Here is a 25671-nt window from a genome sequence, read left to right as displayed (position 1 = left end):
ACAAAATAAATGGTGATGATTCGAGTTAAAATTTCGATAGCAAACAATGGCCATCTGCATCTAATTTTCTGGAAGCTCAGTTTCTCTTAAAGCTCCTGAAAGCATCATTCAATCCCTCCCACAATAGAAATGGAACACCATCAACACTAACTGAGTTTTCAGTCACAGATGTTGGATTAATATTGTACATAGATAACTTTTTTGCAAAGTAAAAACAGTTGATGATAAGGTCTGCATGGTCTGACCATTGGTCAAAGGGATTTTTTTTTGTCTTAGAGCATGAGTTATGGCTTGTTTTTGCAAATCTAATGTACTTTTTGTCAAAATGTGCAGCCAAACTGTAGCTTTGATTTGGAAATGGTCTAGTTAGAAATCACGTCCACTGTTGGATAAGGTGCAAAAACATTAGATTAGTAGCTTTTGTTATAAGATAGGGCAGAGTCCGACACACTGTTCACAGCTGCATTAGAGTTAAACATCAGCACTGTGAAAAAGAGCGGATTTCAATTATACTGATATATATTAGGTATGTTGATAAATCCAAACTATACTGGGATAGTTATTTTAGGGTATATTGCCCATTGATACACTTCATTTAAAACATCTGAGATACAGCATAACAACTGCAAACATAACTGTATAATAGCACAATATGCAGTATTCTGCATTGAAATTTTGACTGGATACATGATGTTTCCAAAAGTATGAATTAATGAAGGAAGGAGATAAATGGCCTGACGTAGCACTTTTTGTACAGGTTAACCATCAGATGTCATTTGATGAGCCATAGTGACAGTTTGAATTATTTCATGGTGTACTGCAGCAAATGAGCCATAAGATAACTTAAAATACCTTATTCATTAACTATACACACACAAAAATACCTGTTAAAAAACAAGTTTTAATTTCCCGTTTCTCAGTTCTATGCATTTCTGGCACACCTGTAACTTTGATGTGTACATATCGGCAGCAATTGTAGAAGTACTTAATAAGGTATGTTTGCCAGCCACAAAAAAGATGCACATGATGAACTGAGTAAAGCAGCACATCAAGCCTACAGTATCACCTCAATGTAAAAAAGGTTGCTGTAGGCTTGGACACCATGGCTAAATTTAGCTACAGCAGTTCTGGTACAAGCCAAAGGTGTAGTCAGCCCACAACAGACGTCTGACCTGGCTGTTTGAGTTCACGTGTACGTCTGGTCATTGTTTCAATCATCAACCAAAATGTATTTGAATTGAAAACCGTTTCTAAAAGTATTACATATTGATATTTCATACAAATGCAATTAAAGCCTCTAATTAATTAGATGACATTTCTAATTGTGTCCCACCACTAAACCTTATATGATTTTACCATATTAGGACTTCAAAGTTTATTAAATCAATTTCACATACTCGTACTCGTTGTCTTCTGCTTATCCGGGGACGGGTCGTTGGGGCAGCAGACTAAGCAGAGACGGCCAGACTTCCCTCTCCCCCGACACGTCCCCCAGCTCCTCTAGGGTAACCCCGAGGAGTTCCCAGGCCAGCCGAGAGACATAGTCCCTCCAGCGTGTCCTGGGCCGTCCCCTGGAACTCCTCCCAGTGGGACAAGTCTGGAACACCTCCTGGGGCATGGGTCCAGGAGACATCCTAAACAGATGTCCGAGCCACCCCATTTGACTGCTCTTGATATGAAGGAGCAGCGGCTCTACTTCGAGCTCCTTCCAGATGGCAGAGCTCCTCACCCTATCTCAAAGGGAGTGCCCGGCCACCCTGCAGAGGAAGCTCATTTCAGCTTGTCATGACCCAAGGTTCATGCCCATAGGTGAGGGTAGGAATGTAGACCGACTGGTAAATCGAGTTGTGCCTTTTGGCTCAGCTCTCTCTTCACCTAAACAGACCACAACGGACCCTCACTTGTGAACAAAACCCTGTTTATTTTACATTTAATTATTTTATTATGTTATTATTAAATTACTGACATTTTAATTAATTATGGATAACAGTGTTATATATAGTTTTATTTTAATTATTACATTTAGAAACAGCTGTTTTATGGGTATTTATTTATTTATTACATTCACGTACCTTTGGCTGGATGGATGGCTGGATGGATGGCTGGATGGATGGATGGATGGCTGGATGGATGGATGGCTGGATGGATGGCTGGATGGATGGATGGATGGATACTAAAACTGTCATTTCCAGCTCAGCAGATTAGCTAATTATCTGCTGTTTGCCATGAAACCTAAAACAAAATCACCTTAAACTCACTACATTCTGTCTTCTGCCCTGTTTAAAAGAACAGTGACACATACACCTAGTAACACCATTCATACAGTAGCCAGTCCCTGCTAACCCTAAACCTAGCACTGTTTTTTATTAAACCATTCAGGTTTTAGAGAACTGTGCTCAACATCTCAAGACTCCCCTCAACAAAGACTCTTGGAAGGCAAAAGCAGGCAACATACATCCCCTGGCTTCCTGGCACTCAGTCAAAGTCCAATTGAGGACAGAGCAGGACAGAACAGAGCTGGGCCAGGAGCCTTGCAAGAAAAGAGGGCTCCTCTGGCCCCCATCTCTTTAACAGGAGGAGCCCAGAGGAGTGATCCTGGCAGTGTGGGAAAATGTGCAGGTCTTTGAAACTTGCACAGAAGTGCATGAGTGCTCACACACAAATGGATATTCATTCATTAAAAAAAAGAAAGGAAGAAGATTGTACATACTACAAACATGCACTCATGTACACAGCAGTTACTAGACACTGTGGTCACATCAGTGGTCTACTGTAAGCAATATTTTTATGAATGAGTTCTCCTTTTTTTCATTTCTGGGAGGAGGAGGAAATTGACTTCATTCATGGTTGAAAGCTTCAAACCAACTTTACCAACATAAGGCTATGATTTACTCACTTATTCAGAAAAAGATGAGTCAAAGGCATTCTATTTCAACAATTTTTCTGAACATCCTTAATCTTACAAAGAAAGTATTCCAAACCTTGAAATAAACCTGATAAAAGCTCCATTTGAACAGTGAGCATCCATGAGGATTAATCCAAGAGAGGCCAACAGGGAGAGTGTGGGAAATTTGTCTCCCTTCCTTGGCAGCACTTTACTTTAATTTGACACATAAAATTATTACACATCCTAAACCTTCTCTTCCTGGTTGTCTTTATTTCTCTACCGATGAAAAGGACAATATTCATTCTCGCCATGAACTTTTGATGCACCGTGTGCTCTCTACTGCTCACCACGGGTAAACATCTAAGCCACCACAAATTTCCCTGTCAAACCTGCCCCTGCCTCGCTGTAAATCTAACAGTAGGATCCAAATGTGAGAATGGCTAGCAAATGCAGCCCACAAAAGCAAACAGCTTAGCAGAGTGTCAAGTGAATGAGCTGTAGGGTCTGTAGGAAAGAAAGCCCTCTCTCTGTCGCTCTTGCAACAAGCGAGCTGTGGTTAATTTCTCATAGCAGGAGAGGAAGATAGAGCGAGGCTAAGGATGTACTCTACATGCTCTTCATGAATGCTCCCTTTTCCTCTAGTAAATACATGAATCAATCTTGGACTGGTTGCCAAAGCCTGGCCATGAAGAAGCATTCTCCCCTCTTACTTCACAGCCAAATAAAAGACACTTTATGGAGCTATAGGCGTCACCACCTAGTTGTCTTTTTTTACCTCTCATCATGTAGTATGTGAAACCATAAATTTTTCCTCACACACCTCTCCTCTTTTCTCTGTTTCTCCTGACTCTATCTCTCTACTCATTCCGGCTCATTGAATCTGTGAAGACGTATTAAGGGGCGCTGAGCCCTCAAAGGAAGGTGTAGAGTCCTTACTGTCCCTTGAGAAGGCTGCCAGAGGAGATTCAAGGAAATTAAAATGGAAATTGCAACTGGAGGAAAAGAAGTAGGTCTAACAGACACCCCATTTTGTTCTGTTGTTGCAGGAGAACCTTCATGTGGCCTCCTCTGGGAGGCTTGTTCTTAAGAACAAAAGGGAAATGCTTTTCTTCTTTTCATCTCCTGACTGTTTTAGTGCATAATCCCAATACCATTAGAACTGATACTGTGAATTTATGTTAAGATGTTACAACATAAACGTTTCTTATTGATATCTAATGTTACAAATCACCATGAAGGTTAATAATTAAAGGTTTTCAGAACCCCCCCCCCCCTCCCTTTTAATTTGATACCCCTAAAAAAATTCAGTGCAATCAATCGCCTTCAGAAGTCACTTAATCAGTAAATAGAGTCCACCCCTGTCTAATTTAATCTCAGTATGAATCCAGTGCATTTGTGAAGGCCTAAGATGTTTTTTAGAGAACATTAGTGAACATACAGCAACATCAAGACCGAGGAATGCAGCAGACAGATCAACAATAAGGCGATGGCAGCATTTCAAGTAGGGGTTTGTTAAAAAAAAACAATATACCAAGCTTTGAGCATCTCACAGAACTTTGTTTAATTCATAATCTAGAAATGGTACAACAGCAAACATACCAAGGCATGGCTGTCCACCTAAACATATAGGCTTGGCAAGGACAGTATTAATCAGAGGAGCAGTAAAGAGGCCCCTGGTAACTCTAGAGTAGCTCCAGAGACCCACAGCTCAGGTGGGAAAATATGTCAGCATGGTAACTATTATCCCTGCACTTCAAACAGATGGTTCCAAGACATGTGCTCCTTCAGCAGGACAATGACTGTAAACCTACAGTCAGGGCTGAAACATGAATATATGTGTTAGGTGTCTAGGCCTGAACCTAGAGATTATATAGCAAGACTTGAAAGTTAATGTTAAAAATGTGCTCCATCCAATCTGGGAGAATCATTTCACAAAGAAGAAAGAGCAAATATTCAAATCTCTAGATGAACAAAGCTGGTAGATACAAAAAATGATTACAACACTTGTATTGAGACTTAAAATCAATTACACACAGCTGGACTGTATTAGATGATTTCTAAAGGCAATTGATTAATTTTTTTTTTTTTTAACCATGCACTGCTTTGTGTTGGTCTTTCTCATAAAATCCCAGCAAATTACACTAAGGTTTATAATCCTAATGTGACAAAATTCGAGTGGTATAAATACTTTTGGCAAGACACTGTATGAAGGTCCATCCAAATAACTCACAGTAAGGCACAACAGTAAACATGCATTGTCCAATCCTACCTTGCCAGTTGACTTGGGTCCCTTCCAGATGCAGAAGTAGCAGATGAACCAGGCCAGAGCCAGACACATAGCCAGCTCCCAGCGCATCCCTCCCATGTGCTCAATACCATCTGATATCTTCAGGACTCTACGTCTGATTTGGCCCAAGAACACACAATAGATGAGTGGTTTAAAACCTATATTCTATATAATTTGTAAATAACAGATATTAGTATTGTTCAATGGGATTTAATTTAGAAGCCCATTGCATTTATTGCAACTATAGAATGATCACTAGGACCTAAAAATGAAGTACAAATTGGATTAATTAGACAGCAACATTGCAAATTCTGATATGTTGTTCACATTGTGCTAAAGAGACCTGCGTAAGAACTGAACCCAGAAAGAAAAGCCACCAACAGCATTTCAGAGATTAGTCTTAAAGCATTTAGCTGTACTAAATAAGTAAGAACACTGAAGGAAGATGATGAAAAATAAATACATCCCTGTGGCAGCAGAGTAAAAATAGTAAAACCATTTCTCCTGCTGGTCAGCCACATTTCCTGGGCACATCAGTGTGTGAATCTATAATGATCACAAACCACAACCACCTCATCTGTAAGGTTTTACTCAATGTCAGCAAAATCAAGGCTCACATTTACAAATCTGAAAACATATCTGGCAGCACTGACCCCGTAAAGGAAAGCAAAGCTTGAGCATAAAATGAACAAATGTTTGTTTTATCTATTGAAAGCCTTTTACTGTGTTTCACTGTTCATCCACAGCCAGCATCTCATCTCAGTCTGTCGCTAAGAGACCGTGTATGAAATAAACATTTCTTGGCTCACATAATCTTGTTAAGAATTCAGGGACCAACTCAGAACATCACTGAAGGGATTTACCTGCAGTAAAGGATCACTACAGGTCCTTCTCAAAAAATTAGCATATTGTGATAAAGTTCATTATTTTCTATAATGTAATGATGAAAATTTAACATTCATATATTTTAGATTTATTGCACACTAACTGAAATATTTCAGGTCTTTTATTGTCTTAATACGGATGATTTTGGCATACAGCTCATGAAAACCCAAAATTCCTATCTCACAAAATTAGCATATTTCATCCGACCAATAAAATAAAAGTGTTTTTAATACAAAAAACGTCAACCTTCAAATAATCATGTACAGTTATGCACTCAATACTTGGTCGGGAATCCTTTTGCAGAAATGACTGCTTCAATGCGGCGTGGCATGGAGGCAATCAGCCTGTGGCACTGCTGAGGTCTTATGGAGGCCCAGGATGCTTCAATAGCGGCCTTTAGCTCATCCAGAGTGTTGGGTCTTGAGTCTCTCAACGTTCTCTTCACAATATCCCACAGATTCTCTATGGGGTTCAGGTCAGGAGAGTTGGCAGGCCAATTGAGCACAGTGATACCATGGTCAGTAAACCATTTACCAGTGGTTTTGGCACTGTGAGCAGGTGCCAGGTCGTGCTGAGAAATAAAATCTTCATCTCCATAAAGCTTTTCAGCAGATGGAAGCATGAAGTGCTCCAAAATCTCCTGATAGCTAGCTGCATTGACCCTGCCCTTGATAAAACACAGTGGACCAACACCAGCAGCTGACACGGCACCCCAGACCATCACTGACTGTGGGTACTTGACACTGGACTTCTGGCATTTTGGCATTTCCTTCTCCCTAGTCTTCCTCCAGACTCTGGCACCTTGATTTCCGAATGACATGCAGAATTTGCTTTCATCCGAAAAAAGTACTTTGGACCACTGAGCAACAGTCCAGTGCTGCTTCTCTGTAGCCCAGGTCTGGGGAATGCGGCACCTGTAGCCCATTTCCTGCACACGCCTGTGCACGGTGGCTCTGGATGTTTCTACTCCAGACTCAGTCCACTGCTTCCGCAGGTCCCCCAAGGTCTGGAATCGGCCCTTCTCCACAATCTTCCTCAGAGTCCGGTCACCTCTTATCGTTGTGCAGCGTTTTCTGCCACACTTTTTCCTTCCCACAGACTTCCCACTGAGGTGCCTTGATACAGCACTCTGGGAACAGCCTATTTGTTCAGAAATTTCTTTCTGTGTCTTACCCTCTTGCTTGAGGGTGTCAATAGTGGCCTTCTGGACAACAGTCAGGTTGGCAGTCTTACCCATGATTGGGGTTTTGAGTGATGAACCAGGCTGGGAGTTTTAAAGGCCTCAGGAATCTTTTGCAGGTGTTTAGAGTTAACTCGTTGATTCAGATGATTAGGTTCATAGCTCGTTTAGAGACCCTTTTAATGATATGCTAATTTTGTGAGATAGGAATTTTGGGTTTTCATGAGCTGTATGCCAAAATCATCCGTATTAAGACAATAAAAGACCTGAAATATTTCAGTTAGTGTGCAATGAATCTAAAATATATGAATGTTAAATTTTCATCATTACATTATGGAAAATAATGAACTTTATCACAATATGCTAATATTTTGAGAAGGACCTGTATAGGTGCTCCGAGTACAGAAACACCAGCAAAAACATACGTAGACTACAAGTGTAACATTCCCACTGCAATCTTGGCAATTTCAGGACAATCCAGGAACTATTATCTTCATAATTGTGGTCCCATTTCACTTGATGGTAAAGATCAGGAGGTGGCAAGTGGCTATCCTCCCAACAAAAACACATTAACCTTTCTGTGCCTCCTCTGCTATTCAGAGTGAGTGAAGTTTCTACGTTGTTGGTAAAAAAAAAACAAAAAGAGATCAACCTGGCTATAATGCAGCTCAGCCATGTGAGAGCCACTACTACAAAGTCTGCAAACAGGATGTTGAACAGACTTTACAAAAATGTGCATCCTGGAGATGATGTGGTGCTCAACATCCTTCAGCACTTTCAGCTGCTACAGGGGATCAAGAATGTGTTGACGGGACAACAGTGATGGCCCTCATTGGCGATGAAGAAACAAATCAGAACATCTAAAAGGGATAATTCAGATTTTTTTTTAAGTGAAATACTGTTTAAATATTGTAAACAGTTAATATCATTATACAGTATATAAATTCTTGAAGAGTCTTCAATTAATACAAATCCAAATTAAGTGGCCCCTAAAGCTGAAGCCAACAGATACTCTGAAAGGAGCTAAGACTAAAGTGAATTTCCACCATATTAAAACTACTCTTATTCTAAAAAAAACACATCGGTTTATCTGAACAGTCCTTCATTAACCTTTCAACTATCTTCACGTTTAAACTAGGCATTCATTTAGACAGAATATAATGATTATTTACATGGGAAATGGAGTAATTGTCTAATAAAAAATTAAGGCAATGTAAAATCAATAAATAACATTCACTTAAACCCGAATGTTTGTTTTTTTTAGCCACTTCCTCTGTATTATTTACCCAGCTTCTGGGTAAATAACTACCAATCAGGCCTTTTTCCACGATCTCAGAGCTGTCTTTTCACCATTTGTATTAATTTCACACATTAAAGAGTGCTAGAGTCTAAATGAGGGCAGACACATCATGAAGTTTTGTGATGACTCTGATTGTGTCTCTGCTTGATGACCAGGACTCTGCAGCGAAGGATTTTATTGGATGCTGTGAACGTTCATTTCTGAAGATTAATGACTTAAAAACCAAATAAATGTTAATTGATTTTAGATGGAAGCCTCCAGTTTTTATCTATGTACAGGCTGTTGAGGCTGTACAACATTACAAACACCTTGGTACAATTATCGACAACTGCTTGACCTTTGAGGTTACTACAGATGCAGTCTGTGCTGAGGCTCACCAGCATATGTATTTTATCAGAAAATGCCGGGTTTTGATGTAGACATCCTTCTTATGAAAATATTTTACTCCTGTTTTATTGAATCAGTTTTAAGATTTTCTTTTATTTGTTGATTTGAGTCCATTACCCTAAAGAGCCCAGATTAAACAGCGTTTCAAAAATGTGCAGCAAAACTATAGGGACAAGTCTTGAAGAGCTCCTCCAGCTCTACAGAAGCAGTCACAAGGGACACAAAAGTTATCCTTGTTGACCCAATCTATCCTCTTTTCTATAATTACAGGTTGCTGCCATCGGCTTGCGTATACATGATGATAAAGTTCAATACAAACAGGTACAAATATCCATCTGTTAGTGTCAGCCTCATTAATAAATTGACCTGATTGGTCCAAATACAGACTGCAGTAGCCTATATTTGTATCCTGGTCGTATCATGAATGTTCTGGTAATTTTTATATTTCTGTCACCTGTACTTGTACTTTTCTTTGCATTTGTTCTTTATTGACTGCAAAATAAAATTTCCCTGAGAGATAAAAAAATTATTTTGTTCTTCAAAATTTCTACAACAATGTCAGCCTAAAAAATTGTGCTTAGTTATTTTTTCTTCATTGTAACAAAGCTTCCTGACAAGAACTCTTGCACTGTTGGAAAGCTGTTTACTTCACCTTTAAATTGTGCCACATTTTTAGGAATAGCAACTTTCAGCATATGGGTTGGACCCATTAAAAACTTGCCAAATCTCTCTACGAAAGCATGTGATTATGTGGGGCCGCTTGTATCTCACTGAAAAAACAAACCATGTCATCACAGGAGGCAATCCCATTTCAGAGTGATGTAGAGATGAGATTCTGTAACCCGTGACCATCCCATATCTCCACCCTTAGGAACTAAACTCCACCCTTCAAGATGACAAAGCTCACCCCAACAGAGCAGGTTTATCAGAGATTTACTTCAGACTTTGGGATTCAAAAGAATGGGAACAGCCAGCTTGTTCTGACCTGAGATCCATTGAACACTTGTTGGATCAGCTTGGATGTGCTGTTTGTGCCAGGGAGACCACCATAACCACACTGTCTGACTTGAAACAAATGCTGAAGAACTAGATGCCCTCCCACAGCAGTGTGTGACCAAGCTGGTGACCAGTGTGGGAAGCAGGTGCCAGGCTGTTGTGGCTGTGTAGGGTTCTCACATACAATACTGGGTCCCTTATTTGTTAAATGAATAAATTGTTAAACGGCCAAAATGCTTTGTTTTGTCAAACCTTAATCATCTAATCCAATAAAGGACACCAAACAAGAGTCAGTAGCAGAATAAGCGGTTTGGCATTGCCAGAGAGGATTTGGCGAGTTTTTCATTGGTGCAGCCTACATACTTAACCATGTTGTTCAATCCAAAAATGCACTTTTCCTAAGAAATGCAGCAGATTTATGGGGAATTGAACTGAAGTGTTGGTAAAACAAAGAAATAATCACCTAAACACATATTTCTTTAACTTTTTGTGCCAAATTTGGTGTGGGTCTAATCTTAAAGAGGGAATGTTCACATAGTAATTCTTGTTTTTATTTAGTCCTCCAAAATAAGTGAACCAGCACCTTTCTTGCTTTCATAGAAAACAGTCAAGATTAAAAGAAAGATTAAAAGAAAAGATTAAAAGATAAGATTAAAAGAAAGGAATCAATGTAATGACAATGTTTATAGACTCTATCTCCAGCCAATCAAGTACTGTGGACAAGACTCCAGGATCTACGAGTCTCTTACTGATACTTCTTCAGCCATTGTGTGTCATGAATAAATATTTCGATCAGTCATAGGTTGCCACTTTATTTTTCCACGCTAACATCGGGTCTGCTGGGTGTCACTGGTGAATTTGGGCCAAACTGATATCGATACATTTGTAGAAATATGCCAGATGGTGTGGGTGCAGGAAAATGCGCATGTAATCTGCAATGACATGTTGTTTGCGGTGGTGAGTCAAGAGTGCGTTTCCTGTTTGCTGAAGGCCAACCCGGCAATAACACAGACGGAGGATGAGAAGCAGGAGTCTGAGCCACAAAGCCACACGGCACTGCCAACATCTTTGCCACCAAGTTCACCCTTGGGGCTTCTGACTAGCCATTGATCATCCTGACATGTTCTTGGTGGAAGGCCATAAGCCTGGTCCAACAACCCACAACCCCATACCCGCTGTCCTGGTCAGCCAACAGGGTGAGGTTTGTGTAAATTTGGTAAAGTGGGTGCTTGAATGTATATTAATGATTTTATTCTTTTTTTTAATCTCAATGATAGTAGCTAGTGGTTGTAATGGTTCAATAAAACAGATAGCAAAGCTAAGTAAACATAAAACCCACTTTTAATGACTAACAAAAAAATGCAATTTATATACTTAGAAATGTAACACTAACGTTTTATTTCTGAAAACAGAGTAAAGTAAATAGTTACAAAAATGATTTCCACAAACTAAAATGCACATTTATGCCAGTAAACAAAAGTATTGTCTAGTCTATCTCAGCACAGGCTTAATAAAGTTTGACAACTTTCTATTTTTGCCAACAACATTTCGGTTGGCTCTATGGCCTCTTTGATTTGTAGGATCAACTTAAACTTACTTGATCTGATTTCATGTTTTCATCGTTGTAATGCCGCTCAGTTTTCTTTTGATTGCAAAAAAAGTGACAAAAATCAACATATGTTTTATATTTATTGACTTTAAAAGGTTTCTGTGACTTGGTGGCAGATTAAATTTGACCTCCTGATGAGCACATAGCTACTGGCAGTGATACAGGAAGTGTGGTCAAATCTACGCACTAACAAGCCGTGATCCGCTGCCACACACATGGCTCTAGCTGGGAGACAGCCGGCCCACCATAGCCTGCTGACACAGAAATATGAAAGACCTGACTAATTATTGGTGGTGAGGTTAAGGAGGAGGGAAGGGGGCCTATGACAGTCTGGAGCTGTTAGTATCTCAGCTTTTCAACAAAATGGCAAAGTAGAGAAGAAAGTGAACTGATGAGGATTTCTTGACCAGAGAGAAGCATTTTATTCAACATATGGGGAAACTATCTCTGTATAAAGCATGTTGTGATATTGTTTTTTTAACAAACAAGCATGAGGAAAATGTGAAATAAAGTCTACTCACTCCCAGAACTCAATGACTGGCGACGTTACATTGGGGTTGGTAATGTTGGTGGCATTTTCCCCATAATAATCAACACAGTTTTCTGGAAACACACAGTGACATGTTTTCATTAGTGTTGTTACTTTCCTTTAAATGCCATGAAGTGTATATACACAGCAGAACTTAACACAAAGACCTTACAGGCATTTTCTGTTTAAAATTTGAAGAGGCTTGTTTGTTGTTATAAGAAGAGGTTTTCCACTAACCCCCTACCTGTGTTCCAGTAATGGCCACATCCGGCCCACGGCAGCTCAGTGGTGAAACAGTTGAAGAGGTAGAAAATGGCCCATGCTAAGATCACTACGTAGTACACGTTAAGATGGGCTTCAATCACCTGCGTTGCATAGCCAATACCTGGAAAGGAAAAAGTAAATCAAGAAACCCAAACCAACAGGTTGAGATGAAATCACAGCATTATTGTCAAGTAAATCTCAGAGTCCAACCTAACAGATAAATTCAGTGTTTTCTCACCTTCAAACAATGGGCAAACTTTCCTCCAGCATGTGATGCCTCCTTCGCTTGTGAACTGACCCAAGGCCGTCTCCAGGAAAAACACAGGGATACCGCAGCATACGAAGAAGATGACATATGGAACGAAGAAGGCACCTTCATGTACACAAATACATATAACCAACAGTTGTAGGGAATGCTAACAAAAAGTCTTACAAAACACCAGTTTAAAGTTTAATTCTCAAATCCTGTTTTGAATGGACTCCTGTGAAGAGTTTAATGCAGGAAATTATTCCTATTCAAACAAATTTAGATGAAAGCACTCATTACGATGCCAAGCTTGGAATGCATGGTGACCTTTCCAGACATGAGGTTGCACCCTACTGCTCAGCCTAATGAGGCAACCTGCCTCTTTTATTGACATCTGTGTGAATAATAACAGTGCAGGACAATACAAGGTAATTATACACCTTGAACCTTTTTCTAGCAGTTCTTTGGTTTTTTACATTTGCATTGCGCTACCTTTACTCTGATACCCCTATGTAAATACCGGTGGAGCCAACTGCCTTCAGGAGTCACATAAATAACAAATTAAGTCGACCTGTTTGTAAATTAATCTATAGACATACAGCTGTTCACTGAAGGCATCGAAGGTTTTTAGAGATCATTAGTGAACACAGCAGACAGCTCAGAGAGGAAGTCCTGGAGAAGTGCGAGCAGGGTTAGGAGAGAAAACAGAATCCCAATATTTAAACATCTCAGAGTGCTCTGTTAGGTATATCGTTTATGAAAGAGGGGGTAAGAGGAAAGCCACAAAACATGTAGGGGACTCAGCAGACATGTCGACGAAGGTGCTTTTATCAGATGGGACCAAAGTTAAACTTTTTAACCAACATGTTACACACTATGAGTGCCCATTGCCCTGAAACATGGTGAGGGCAGCATCATGTTGTGGGGATGGTTTTCTTCAGTAGGGTTAGGGAAGCTGGTCAGAGCTGATTGGAAGATGGTTAGAGTTGAATACATGGGAATTGGTGGAAGAAAACATGTTGGAGAATGCAATTAAGTGGTTTAGATAAACAAATATTAATGTTTATGAATGGTTCAGTCAAAGTTCAGAGCTAATTGTAGTAGGACTTGACATTTGTTGTTCACAGACGAGCTTCGTCCAGTTTGACTTAGCTAGAGCTATTAGGAAAGAAGAATAGGGAAAAATGGTCACTCTGTAGAGTAGATTTGCGAAGCTGTTAGAGACAAATCCCATAGAAAGTTTGTTAATTTGTAAAAAAAAAAATAGGAAACAAGTTTTTCTTTTAACATTCCACTTCACAATTATGCTCAACTTTTTGTTGGTTTATCACAAAAGATCTGGATAAAACACATTAATGTGTGTGGTTGTAAAGTGACAAAGTTCAATAGGTATAAATACTTTTGCAAGGCATTGTATCTCACTGTTTCACCCCCTTTGGAAGATGAAAAATAATGTTCATCCTACAGCTGCAGAGGTAAAACAAAGCTTGCCTCCTCCATTCTTGTAGCAGAGATAAGGGAACCTCCAAACGTTGCCCAGCCCAATAATCTCTCCAGCCACAGACAGGATGAACTCAATCTTGTTGTTCCACATGCCCCTCTCATTGTACCCGTCATTGTCAAGGCTGGAACTGGACCCGTCCGGGTCTCTGCCATCCTCTGGTTTACCATTTATAACAGGCCCACTCTTCTCTGCTGTCATGACGCTCGGGCAGCCTGCTGAGAAGGGAAACCAATAAGAACTGAATAAAGGTGGCATTAGAACTTTTAACACGATTTTGAATAATTTTCAGAACATGTAAATTTCCTGGAACATTCAGATTATCGTCTAAATGAGCCAAAGTAAATGTGCCAATGTGGTAAAACGTTTTTCTGATAAAGGTATAAAGGTTTGATCCAAGTGACAGCAATTTATTTTTTCAGAATGCACAAACCTAATACTGTAAAAAAGGTTATTAATGGATTAAACTCTAACAACAGTATCACACATTAGAGTATTTTAAAATATGAAATATTTAACAAAAAAACAACCCCACTTGCTTTTATGCCATTTTTCACAAAACTAATGAAAGTGTGTAATATGCTGCCATCGGTTAGTAGCAACCAACTAAAAGCATTACAGTATCTTTAGATTAGCAGCCTGGAGGTGTTAAAATATTAAAACATGCAGAGAGAGAAGAAGGACTCACCAGTCTCCTATGGAACAGTGGCAAACCTCCTTTTGGCTCCTGCAATGATGCGCAGTAACAATCCCCTTCACAAACACACAGGATGAATAAAGCCCAATCAGGGGGGTGCAGAGTGGAGAGAGGGCACAAAAGAATAAAAAGGAAAACAATCTGCACCCGCAGATGAATGAGATGGGTTTGTTAAGTCTCTATCTATATAAAGGAAGATCCCAGAGGCGGCAGAGTGACGGTACACAACTTGCACAAGGCGATGGATAACCTGCAACTGCGCTCCCACTCAGCGGGCTGTGCGCTCTCAGGCGCCTCTACTTGGATGAAAGCCATTTGGTAACGAGTCCAGCTCTCACAGCAGTTACCACGGCACAGGGAGAGCAGGATGCGGGGGAACCAGACAGAACATGGACACAAAAGATTAGGGCCATCTTCTTTATAGCAGTTATAACGCAGAAAGGGTGATTAAATAATTAATATCAACATGTATTTTACAGACAAAAAAACTACATGACGAATGTGACTCACATTGGGAGAGGGTAAAGAGACCTCAGCCAATCAAATGTGCGATAGAGTATGTGTGGGACAATCTGGTTCCAAACTAGTTTAGACTTTCAATGTTTTTAATAAGTAAAACAAGAATCTACTTCTCTAATAAAAGCATTTTTCATGAGTGTTGCTTTTCCTTCAATGTTCAAAAAATAGGGCCAGAGAAATTAATTAATTAATTAACTTTCCTTGACCAGTCCTTCTGCTCCCCGTCTTAGTCCCAGCTGGTAGCAGCATATGACCATCCATACTGAGCCTGTTATTGCTGGAAGTTTCCAACTGCTAAAAGGGAGTTGTCCCTGTCCACTGTTTCCACTGGCTTGCTCAGTAGAAGGGATTGCTGCAAAATCAACCACTTGATGTAATTAGCTAGAACACCTCAGACAAGCTTTTAACAATTAGTGTTTAATGATCTAGTGAATTTGAGTGTAATAAAATTGGGATCAAATTGGACTGTATGTAGTTGGATGCAAATCTGACAACATAGCTAGGTTACAATAGAATGGACTGGTGTAATTTTAATTGGCCAAACTGTATTATATGTATTTAAATTTGAAATTGGTCTTTGTGCCTTTTAAAGTATCTTGAGATGATGTGTGTTTTTAATTGGCACTGTACAAATAAATTGAATTGAAATTAATTAAATTGTACCCTGTGCAAGGCTGATGACTTGTACAGGATGTGCCTGTCCCTCACCAAATGAATACTGGACATGGACACCAGCCCCTCCCCGACCCTGCATAGATAACTGGATGGATGGAGGGAGGGAGGGATGGATGGATGGATGGATTTAAAATCTGAATTGAATTGAACTGAACCGAATTGAACTGGATTGCTGCAGAGTGATGCTGTCATTGGCAGTCTTGCCTTGCAGCAAGAAGGTCCTGGTTTCAAATAGGGCCTTTCTGCATGTTCTTCTATGCATGCATGGGTTCTCTCTGAGTAGTTTGGCTTCCTCCCACAGTCCACAAATATGCATGTTAAGGTAATTGGTCACTCTAAATTGCCCTTAGGAGTGACAGAGTGAGTTCATCCTGTCCTATGTCCTTGTGTTACCCTGTGAAAGACTGCCAACATGTACCCCCCAACTCACCCACTGACCACCAAAGAATTAAGCAGGTATAGAAAATGGATGGATGCCGTTTTTCTCTTAAATGGTTAAAATTGTTGCTGTTAGACATGAATCGGTTTGACCCAACTTTAGATGAGTCTGAATTGATTTTTCCATCTGCTGCCAACCAATCATAAACCTGTTAAGGTTGCCGTTACGGTGTTAATTTATGAGCTACATTGTTTTTTTCTAACTATGCTGTGAACAAACCAATACCAAGTCTGCGTTATTAATATGTGTGGGTAGAGTTCTAATTTACATTAGTTTGCAATCTAGGAATTTTAATTTATGTCAACAGTGAAAATAAACTGTATAATCTTATCTTAGTACATATGATGCTCTCATGCAGTGAGCTCATTACATACAAAATAAATGTATCTTTACTAAACATTTATTGAAAATTACCAATTAAATGTTTTTATTTACGTCTCTAGACTATCGTAGCCCTCAGTAACACAGGGCAGATTTTATGAAATGTGAAAATGCAGACACCACAAATAATACTGAAAGGGTTTTCATACATAATTGTTTCTTTTTCTTATTTAATGTGCTCGTTGGTTTAAGTCCGGTGGGAAGTCACCCCTAATCCTCAAAAAAGCACCGACCCCGTTTGATTTATGGATTGTTGTCAACAGTCTGGTTTTCTTTGTTAGAGTGGCTGTTCCTCAGGCGTTGCTCCCAGCATACCAACTCAGGACTCTTTGTCTTCTCCTGAAGTCACTCTGCACACAAATGCTCAATCCAAATGGATTTTCGCAAAAACATTGTTGTCAGTGGGTAATGATGAATGATCTGCCCATCATAAAGTCCTAATAACCCATGCTGCTGGGAAAATAATCATTTCCCTTTGGGCTTGAATTAGAAAGTTGTGAAGTTTGTTCATACACAACTTGATTGCTTGGTTTCCAGGCGTGATAGACGGTTGCACTAGGAACTCCCCTGAATCTAAAAGCCTGACCTAGTCCCTAAGAATTCGTTCACGCAAGGGTCACTCGTCATTAGAAGCTTTAAGGAAGTGCCCTGCATAAAAAGTATGGCCACCCATTGTGGCTGGCAAGTACTTGCTGTGCTTTTCAAGCAGACTCATGTCACTCCTCATGACAGTATCAGAAGGTGAGTTCTTAAGAATGAAAGCTAAACAATTGCAGGTACACTTCTTCAGAAACCAATATTTTAGTTTCTCAAAATATCTAAATACGGTTTGCATGGAATGGCAAACAGTGACACTATAGTCTACAAAATGTCTTCTGTCTATCACTGAAACACATCATTCTGGTTCATCCTTAGGTAATTCCAAGATGCCTGAAGGTGCCAAGTTCATCTGTTCAAACAATTATAATCAATTATAAACACTATGGGAATGTCCAGCCATCATACTGTGCAAGAAGCTGATGACTTCCTGCCCCAGACTGATGTGTTTTGGTTTCAAATCTGCATATCAACCCCCAATGAAAGCAAAACAGATCTTAAAGATGTTGGCTGAAGCTGATAGAGAGTACCATTATCGTTACAGAAACTAATCTTGTACCTACATGGGTTGAGAGGCCAATCAGCCATTACAAGAAGCCATTACTCCTAACAGAACTTAAAAAGCCAAACTGCAGTTTGGAAATGCACCCTGTAACTAAAAACCTTAATTTTTCTGGAGACATGCCCTGTGATACAATAACACGAAAAATGAAGTGTTTGGCTGAAATGAGCATCATTAAATCTGGAAGAAAAAGAGTGAAGATTGCAAGCCAGACAACACCATCCCAACTATAAAGTGCAGGGATCGCAGCATAATGTTGTGTTGGTGCCTTCCCACAAAGTGCTCTTCACAAAACAGATTCCATCACGAGGAAGGAACATATGTGGGAATATCACTGCAACATTTTAAGACTTTGACCAGAAAGTTAAAGCTTTGGCACAAATGAGTCATCTGAATGGACAGACAGTAACTCTAGGCATACATCAAAGTTAGTTTTAAAGTGGCTTATGGAAAACAAACTCAGTGTTTTGGAGTTGACATGAGATCAGATCAGATTAGAAAACCTTTATTACCAAGTAGTGTTTCACACGTACAAGGAATTTGCTTTGATTTGCTTTGCTTTAGTGCCATCAGAAAGTCCTGATCTTAATCCCATAAAACGTTTTGGGCAGAACTGAAAAGGCAGCACCCAAGCCTGTCATTATCTTTGCAATAGATCTGACCCACATACAGAGAACACTCCGGAGAATAGAATGAGTAAAAAGGTTGTTTATTTGGAAGATGATAATCAGGAACGTACTAGTCAAAAACGAGTCACTTGAGACCTCTGGCTTTATCTGGGACACATGAAATGTAGGATGGATACGAAGACTTGTAGGCAAACGGAGACAAACAGCAGACGGACTAATTGGTCTCAATCTCATAGGGACCAATAAATCGAGGTGAAAGCTTCCGTGACATAGACTTAAGGGGCATATCTCGTGCAGACAACCATACCTGTCCAGGCTGGTATTCAGGTGCAGGTCTGCGTTTACGATCAGCGAAACGTTTATTCTGATCAGCAGTATGGTGTAACCTCTGAACAGTAGAACTCCAAATGTTCTTGCAGCGGCGGATATGTTGTTGGACAGATGACAGTGATATCTTTTTCATTGGCAGCAAACAGGGGTGGCTGATAACCAAGAGAGGCCTCAAAAGGTGAACGTCCAGTGGCAGAGGAAATGTGAGAATTGAATGCATATTCAACCCAAGGTAGGTATGAGCACCAATCAGAGGGGTTAGTGGATGTGAGACATCGTAAGGTAGATTCCAGCTGCTGATTTAATCTTTCGGTCTGACCATTAGACTGAGGGTGGTAACCTGAGGTCAATGAAACCTTAGCTCCGAGAGCTAAACAAAACTGTTTCCAAACCTGCGAGATGCACTGTGGGCCTCGGTCTGATAGGATGTCCTGCGGAATTCCATGGAGGCAAAAAACATGTTTTGTGAGGAGTTTGGCTGTTTGAAGGGCTGAAGGAAGTTTTCTGAGCGGAATGAGATTACATGCTTTAGAGAAGCGGTCCACAATAGTGAGAACTGTTGTCATACCTGAGGAGAAGGGAAGTCCAGTAACGAAATCCAAAGGTATGTGAGACCAGGGTCGACTTGGGATGCTGAGTGGTTGGAGAAGACCCGCGGGAGACTGGTTACAAGACTTATTTCTGGCACAAGTAGCACAAGCCTGAGCAAACTCTTTCACATCTTTGTGTATAGATGGCCACCAAAACCTTCTTTGAAATAATGCTATAGTTCTACTAACACCAGGATGAGCAGAAAATGTTGCTGTGTGTAGCCAATCGATTATTTTGGATCGTACTTTAGATGGGACATAGATGCAGTTAGGCGGTCCATTGCCAGGGTCAGGTTCCTATTGTTGAGCCTTTAGTACAGTATCCTCTATCTCCCATCTAAGTGCGCCAACCGTCCAACTGGGTGGTAAGATGGGCGCAGGTTCCTTCACCAAATCGTCTGTGGCAAACTGTCTGGAGAGGTCATCCGGCTTAGTATTTTTTGGACCGTGTCTGAAAGAAATGCAAAGATCAAAACCAGAGAAAAATAAGGACCAACGAGACTGACATGGGTTAAGTCTTTTAGCTGCCTGTAGGTAGTCCAAATTCTTGTGATCAGTCCAAACTTGGATGGGATGCTCAACCCCCTCAAGCCAGTGGCACCACTCCTCAAGGGCCAATTTTATCCCCAGCAGCTCTCTGTCACCCATGTCATAGTTCTTTTCAGTATTACTGAACCTGCAAGAAAAAAAAGCACAAGGATGAAGTCTCCCCTCTTTTGAGTTTTGCTCCGACCCCGATGTCAGAGGCGTCAACTTCCAGGATGAACTGTCTTTAGGGATCTGGATGGACCAAGATGGGGGCATGGGAGAACTTCTCCTTGAGAGCACGAAAAGCTGCTTCGGACGACCAGGAGAAGGAGATCTTTGAGGAAGTCAGAGCAGTCAGAGGTGCAGCAACGAGACTGTAGTCTTTAATGAAACGTCTGTAAAAGTTAACAAATCCTAGAAAATGCTGTAAAGATTTGCATGAGTCAGGCACCGGACACTCCAGCACTGCTCTTATTTTCTCTGGATCTGAACATACTCATCCACCCTCAAGGATTTAGCCCAAGAAAGTGATTGAAGACTGATGAAACTCACACTTCTCGGCTTTTACGAACAGGCGGTTCTCCAGAAGACGTTGAAGAACTTGGCGAACGTGTTTGCGATGCTCCTTTATGTCCTTTGAGCAAATCAGAATGTCATCCAAGTATACAAAAACAAAAATGTTCAAATAATTGCTGAGAACGTCGTTAACTAAGGCTTGAAATACAGCAGGAGCATTATATAGTCCAAAAGGCATGACCAAATACTCAAAATGGCCCATCAGCGTCTTGAAAGCCGTCTTCCACTCATCCCCCTGGCGAATCCTGACCAAATGGTATGCATTACGAAGATCTAACTTGGAGAAAATGGTGGCACCATAAACGGGTTCAAAAGCGGAAGTGATGAGAGGAAGTGGGTACTTATTTTTAACGGTGATCTGATTTAAGCCCCAATGCAGGGACGTAACGAACCATCCTTCTTACCTACAAAGAAAAACCCCGCCCCAAGTGGTGAGGGGGAAGGCCGAATAATACCTGCAGATAAAGAGTCATTTATGTAATCTTCCATAGATTTCTGCTCAGGAGGTGAGATGTTATAGAGTCTGCTAGAGGGCAGAGGTGAACCGGGAAGAAGGTTGATTGCGCAATCATAGGGTCTGTGAGGTGGTAGGGATAGGGTCTTATTCTTACTAAATACTCCCTTAAGGTCATGGTACTCAAGGGGCACATGAGTCAAATCAATCTCCTCATCCTCTTTGTTGGCCTGCTGCAGCAGACTAAGGGAAACAGCAGATTGGAGACAAGATAAATGGCAATTAGTGGACCAGGACTCAATGCGACACTTAGACCAGTCTAGATGTGGACTATGTTCTTGCAGCCAGGGGAAACCTAAAACTAATGAGCCTTGGGACACAGGAAATACAAAAAAGGATGTCATCTCCCTATGATTGCAAGACAATAAAAGTTCAACTGGCTTGGTTCGTTGAGTTATCTGCTGTAACCTCTTACCGTCTAGAGCTAGAACTGAACGTGGGGATTCAAGTAGTTCCACTTCTATACCTGCCTAATTTACCAACTCAGAATCTATAAGGTTCTGTTCACAGCCAGAATCAATAAGAGCAGATAAGGTCATAGTATGCTGGTTCACTATGAGGGTAGCAGGTAAACTGAATCTGGGGGCTTTAGAAATCTGAAGGTCGTCCACCAATCCCCCCTTCAAAGCCGGTGGACCCTGTCTTTTAACGGCCCGGGGCAGACTGGACAAATTGCTACGAAATGATCTGAAGAACAACAGTAAAAACACTGCTTGGATACTCTGCGTTTCTGTCTCTCTTCAAAAGAGAGACGTGTGCGTCCCACCAGGGTGGGGTCAGGTTCTGAAACTAGTTGCTGAGGTGAAGCCTTGGCATAGGTTGGGGAATTAATCTTCAGCTGGGGGTTGTAATTTGATTTGTCTGCTCTGGCTCTCCTTCTCTCTCTAATTCTGTTGTCAACTCGGGTTGCTAAAGAAATAACCTCATCTAAGGTATGGGGTTCATCAATCATAGTTAATTCATCCTTTAGTGAATCATCTAAGGCATGCAAAAAGGTGGTTTTCAAAGCTTAATTATTCCAGCCTGAAGTGGCTGCTAACGTACGTAACTCGATAGAAAACTGTAATTGGTCTCTGATGTTGCTTTAAGGCCCTCAACTGTCGACCAGCACTAGACTTGTCTAATACAGGGGAAAAAGTCTTCTTAAACTCTTTAACAAAATCCTCAAAAGTACAACCAAATTCCCTGCAATCAGGAAACCGGGCTTCAGCCCACTGTAAAGCTTTGCCAGTCAGTAATCCAATAACATACAAAATCTTTACGTCATCATGGGGAAAAGAGCGGGGGGATCGGTTGAAAAGCAAAGAACACTGAAGCAAAAATCCCCCACAATTGCCCACCTCACCAGAAAACTTATCCGCATTAGGGGAAGTGACGTCACGAGAGTGAGGTAACTGTTGGGATACCGGAAATGCAGTAGCACCATCTGCAGGTGTGGTAGATGGAGTACCTAGGGTTTGTTGTAACATGGAGGCAATCTGTTCTAGCTGTTGATTAGTCTGGCGTTGTTGCTCTGAAAGGGAACAGAGAGAGGAATCATGAAAGTGGATCTGGTTAGCATGTTCAGAGAGAGTTCTCCGGAGTGCTTCTGCTGGGTCTTGTTGGCCAGAGTGTTCTGTCATTATCTTTGCAAAAGATCTGACCCACATACAGAGAACACTCCGGAGAATAGAATGAATAAAAAGGTTGTTTATTTGGAAGATGATAATCAGGAAGGTAATGGTCAAAAATCTCACTGTATGGAGATAGGGGAAGAGGTTGAGTGAATACAGGGAACGGAAAGTAAATGAAACTAAGAACAATATAATAATATAATTATGAGTTCGGCTTACAAGGTAGCTGTGGTCAAGACGCCAGGGGTGGAGAGATTCGGGATCCAGGTTTAACGAAGGTGAGTCCGTACAAGGTTTCTTGGGTGCTGTTCTGTGTGAGCTCGGTGCGGACAGGAGTCAGTCCGGTGTTCAGATGCTTACGTTGGAGGGTGGACTTGGTCCAGGAGACGACGGGAGCAGGAAAACTGCCAGCTTCATGCGAATCCAAACGAAAACAGGAGATAGGATATGAAATCCACAGGGCGTAGATAGGCTTGATCATTCAGAGTAACCTCCGGAGACGTAGTCAGTACACAGTGATCTAGATCCAAAGCTTAGGCTTTCAAAATCTGCGAAAGGAGCTAAGACAAAGTTACACGAGGATGAAGAACGAAGCATACATTTAGTGTTTGGCTCGAGCTTGTACCACTGGTGGCAAACCACTCTGGCATCAAAGTGCTGGCAGCCTCCTGCTTAGTACTCCTCAGAGTAATCAGTGGAAATAAGTCGCACCTGTCACCCAGCACACCTGAGAGCTCCAGCACCATCTGAAAATGAGCACATGTAGCAAGCGCAAAAACACAAACACAACCCAGATCCTGACAAAGCCCGACTCAGGTACACCAGTTCTGTCAGGAGACATGGACCAAAATCCAAGCAATGTCATATCTACAGAGTTGGGTGCAGGTTGGTGTGTGAACGTGTGCCTCTCCTTACCTTCTGTCACTGCAGGATATGACTGGCCGGTGGGCCCCCGCAGCTGCAGGTCATCAAGCCGACTCAGGATGAGCATAAAGAGGAGCAGACTCCCTGAGGCAGATGTCAGATTGTTTTGCTCATGTGTGGTAATCAGGCTTTCCTTCAATCTGTCATTGCTTTCCTCGAAGTTCTGGCACTCACCTTTGCTGTTTTTTCCATGAAGGAACCAGTTCCCTCGTTCATGCTCAGTTCCTGGCTTTCTGTGCTCTGCTTCCTCGTTCCTTGGGATTATTGGAGAAATCCTCTGAAGACTCTCTCTGTGAATCTTTTTCATTGCTCTTCTGGTTTCCCTCCTTTTGTGTGAAGCTGTTGGACTCCTTCAACAACATCACTCACTTACCTGCCTGTCTCTGCCTGTCTACCCTAGAATGTTTGTGCGTTCTCCTACTCTGGAAAGAAACAGCAACACCAGCCACCATTCACCAGCACTTGTCAACCTCCAAGTGTATATAAGACTCACGTTCCCTGGAACTGCATCACCACCTACAACAGTAAGGACCTCTCTCAATTCACCTATTTTTGCCTCTCCTCCCCAGTGCTGATCTGGGCCTTCCATCATGAACTCAGGACCATCCTGCTGGACAATAGTTTCAATAAACCTGTCAAACTTTTCTTGCATCCGTGATTGTTGCCGGCGCTCCAGTCTAACATTTAACAAACATGACAAACATTTAAGCCAAGTTATAGTTTAAATGCAATTCAAAAGAATACTAAGGAAATGCATTTACATTAATTCGAAAAAAGTATAAAACATTTTTTTTTAAATGCCGTCTTGTCATTTAGATCATAGAAATAATTTTGGTAGTCCTAAGTGACCTAAAACAGAAAAACCTTAGTCTGATTTACAGTATAGGTAAATATGTGGTGTTAAATGTATAAATTTATGTAAACTGTCCAGATTCCTGGGCTGTGCTGCGTTTGGTGTTTTTCTTCTGCTGATCGGGTCGCGGCCAACAGGCAGCAATTGGCACACCTGAGGTCATCATGCTGGCTGTATTTAAGGAGCTGTTAGACAGTCTCTCTTCCCCTGCATGGCAGTATCAATTCTCCCTGCTGAATTTTATGATTCCTGTTTCTCACCTTGTGCTCTTCTCTGTTTACTAGAAAATCTGTTTCAAGTTCCTCTTTGAGCTTCTGCAGAAAGAAAAAAACCCTCTGTGCCAAACCAATCACACCTTGAAGTTTGCTACCTGGAGATGAAGAACGATGGAGATGTTCTTCATTACAGATTCATAATAAAAAAAATATTTTTGGTAAAGCATGTTGGTTAAAAGACAGTTTTTGTATATATTTAGGTTATGTTTGATCTGAAACATTTTAGTGTGACAAAATACTAAATGGATTTAATTGGGATTTTATCTGTTAGAGAAACACAGTTAACCACAACAGTGAAGTGGAAGAAAGAGCTAAAAATGAAAATCTGTGGGTTGCATTTGAATTCGACCCCTATTACGCTGAAAACCCAATGAAATCAACTATCTTAAGAATTTATTGAATTAGTTAAGAGTCCACATTTTTGATCACAGTATAAATGCAACTGTTCTGTGTGCGACTCTTGAGGAGCTGCAGAGGTCAACAGCTCAGTTGGAAAAATCCAGCTGAACTATTAGTTGTCCACTCAACGAATCTGGCTTAATTAAAGAGTGAAAACAAGAACGCCGAAATAAGTCTAATTTACAGTTTGCCACATGCCATTTGAGGGACACAGCAAGCATGTGGAAGAAGGAGATTTGGTCAAATGAGACCAAACTTCAACACAAAATGTGTGTGGTAGAAAGCTAAAACTGCAAATCACCTTGAAAACGCTGGTACACCTGCATTTTCCCACTGTGGGACTATAAAAAATTATATTTCTATTCCATATTTCAATTCTATTCTATCCTGGTATCTGTACATCTGCATTTTGCACCAGTCGGTGAAGTGCACACTAACTCTCATTTGCTCCACTATGATTTCCCTCTGACACAATGGTCAATGATGGCACCATGACCA

The 25671-nt window shown here is 40.9% G+C and overlaps 1 protein-coding gene across 2 annotated transcripts in view; it reads right to left on the bottom strand.

Annotated features, from left to right (window-relative positions):
• The window catches only part of slc6a11b (solute carrier family 6 member 11b), a 42741-nt gene extending 27701 nt beyond the window's left edge, over positions 1-15040 (bottom strand). The window contains exons 1-6 of one of the 2 annotated variants that reach the window (XM_047348505.1): positions 14761-15040; positions 14063-14290; positions 12563-12697; positions 12305-12445; positions 12053-12134; positions 5157-5289 (exon numbers count right to left, since the gene is read on the bottom strand). In XM_047348505.1, coding sequence (XP_047204461.1) covers positions 5157-5289; positions 12053-12134; positions 12305-12445; positions 12563-12697; positions 14063-14273 — 702 coding nt within the window. In that variant the 5' untranslated portion in view covers positions 14274-14290; positions 14761-15040. The remainder of the gene's footprint in view (positions 1-5156; positions 5290-12052; positions 12135-12304; positions 12446-12562; positions 12698-14062; positions 14291-14760) is intronic. The other variant, XM_047348506.1, reaches the window with a different exon arrangement.
• Between the last annotated feature and the right edge of the window lie 10631 nt (positions 15041-25671).

The sequence above is a fragment of the Girardinichthys multiradiatus genome, chromosome 20 (genome assembly GCF_021462225.1).
Source record: "Girardinichthys multiradiatus isolate DD_20200921_A chromosome 20, DD_fGirMul_XY1, whole genome shotgun sequence".
Lineage (NCBI taxonomy): Eukaryota > Metazoa > Chordata > Actinopteri > Cyprinodontiformes > Goodeidae > Girardinichthys > Girardinichthys multiradiatus.
Note: the sequence above shows the minus strand (reverse complement) of the source record. Positions and strands in the feature narration are given on the sequence as shown.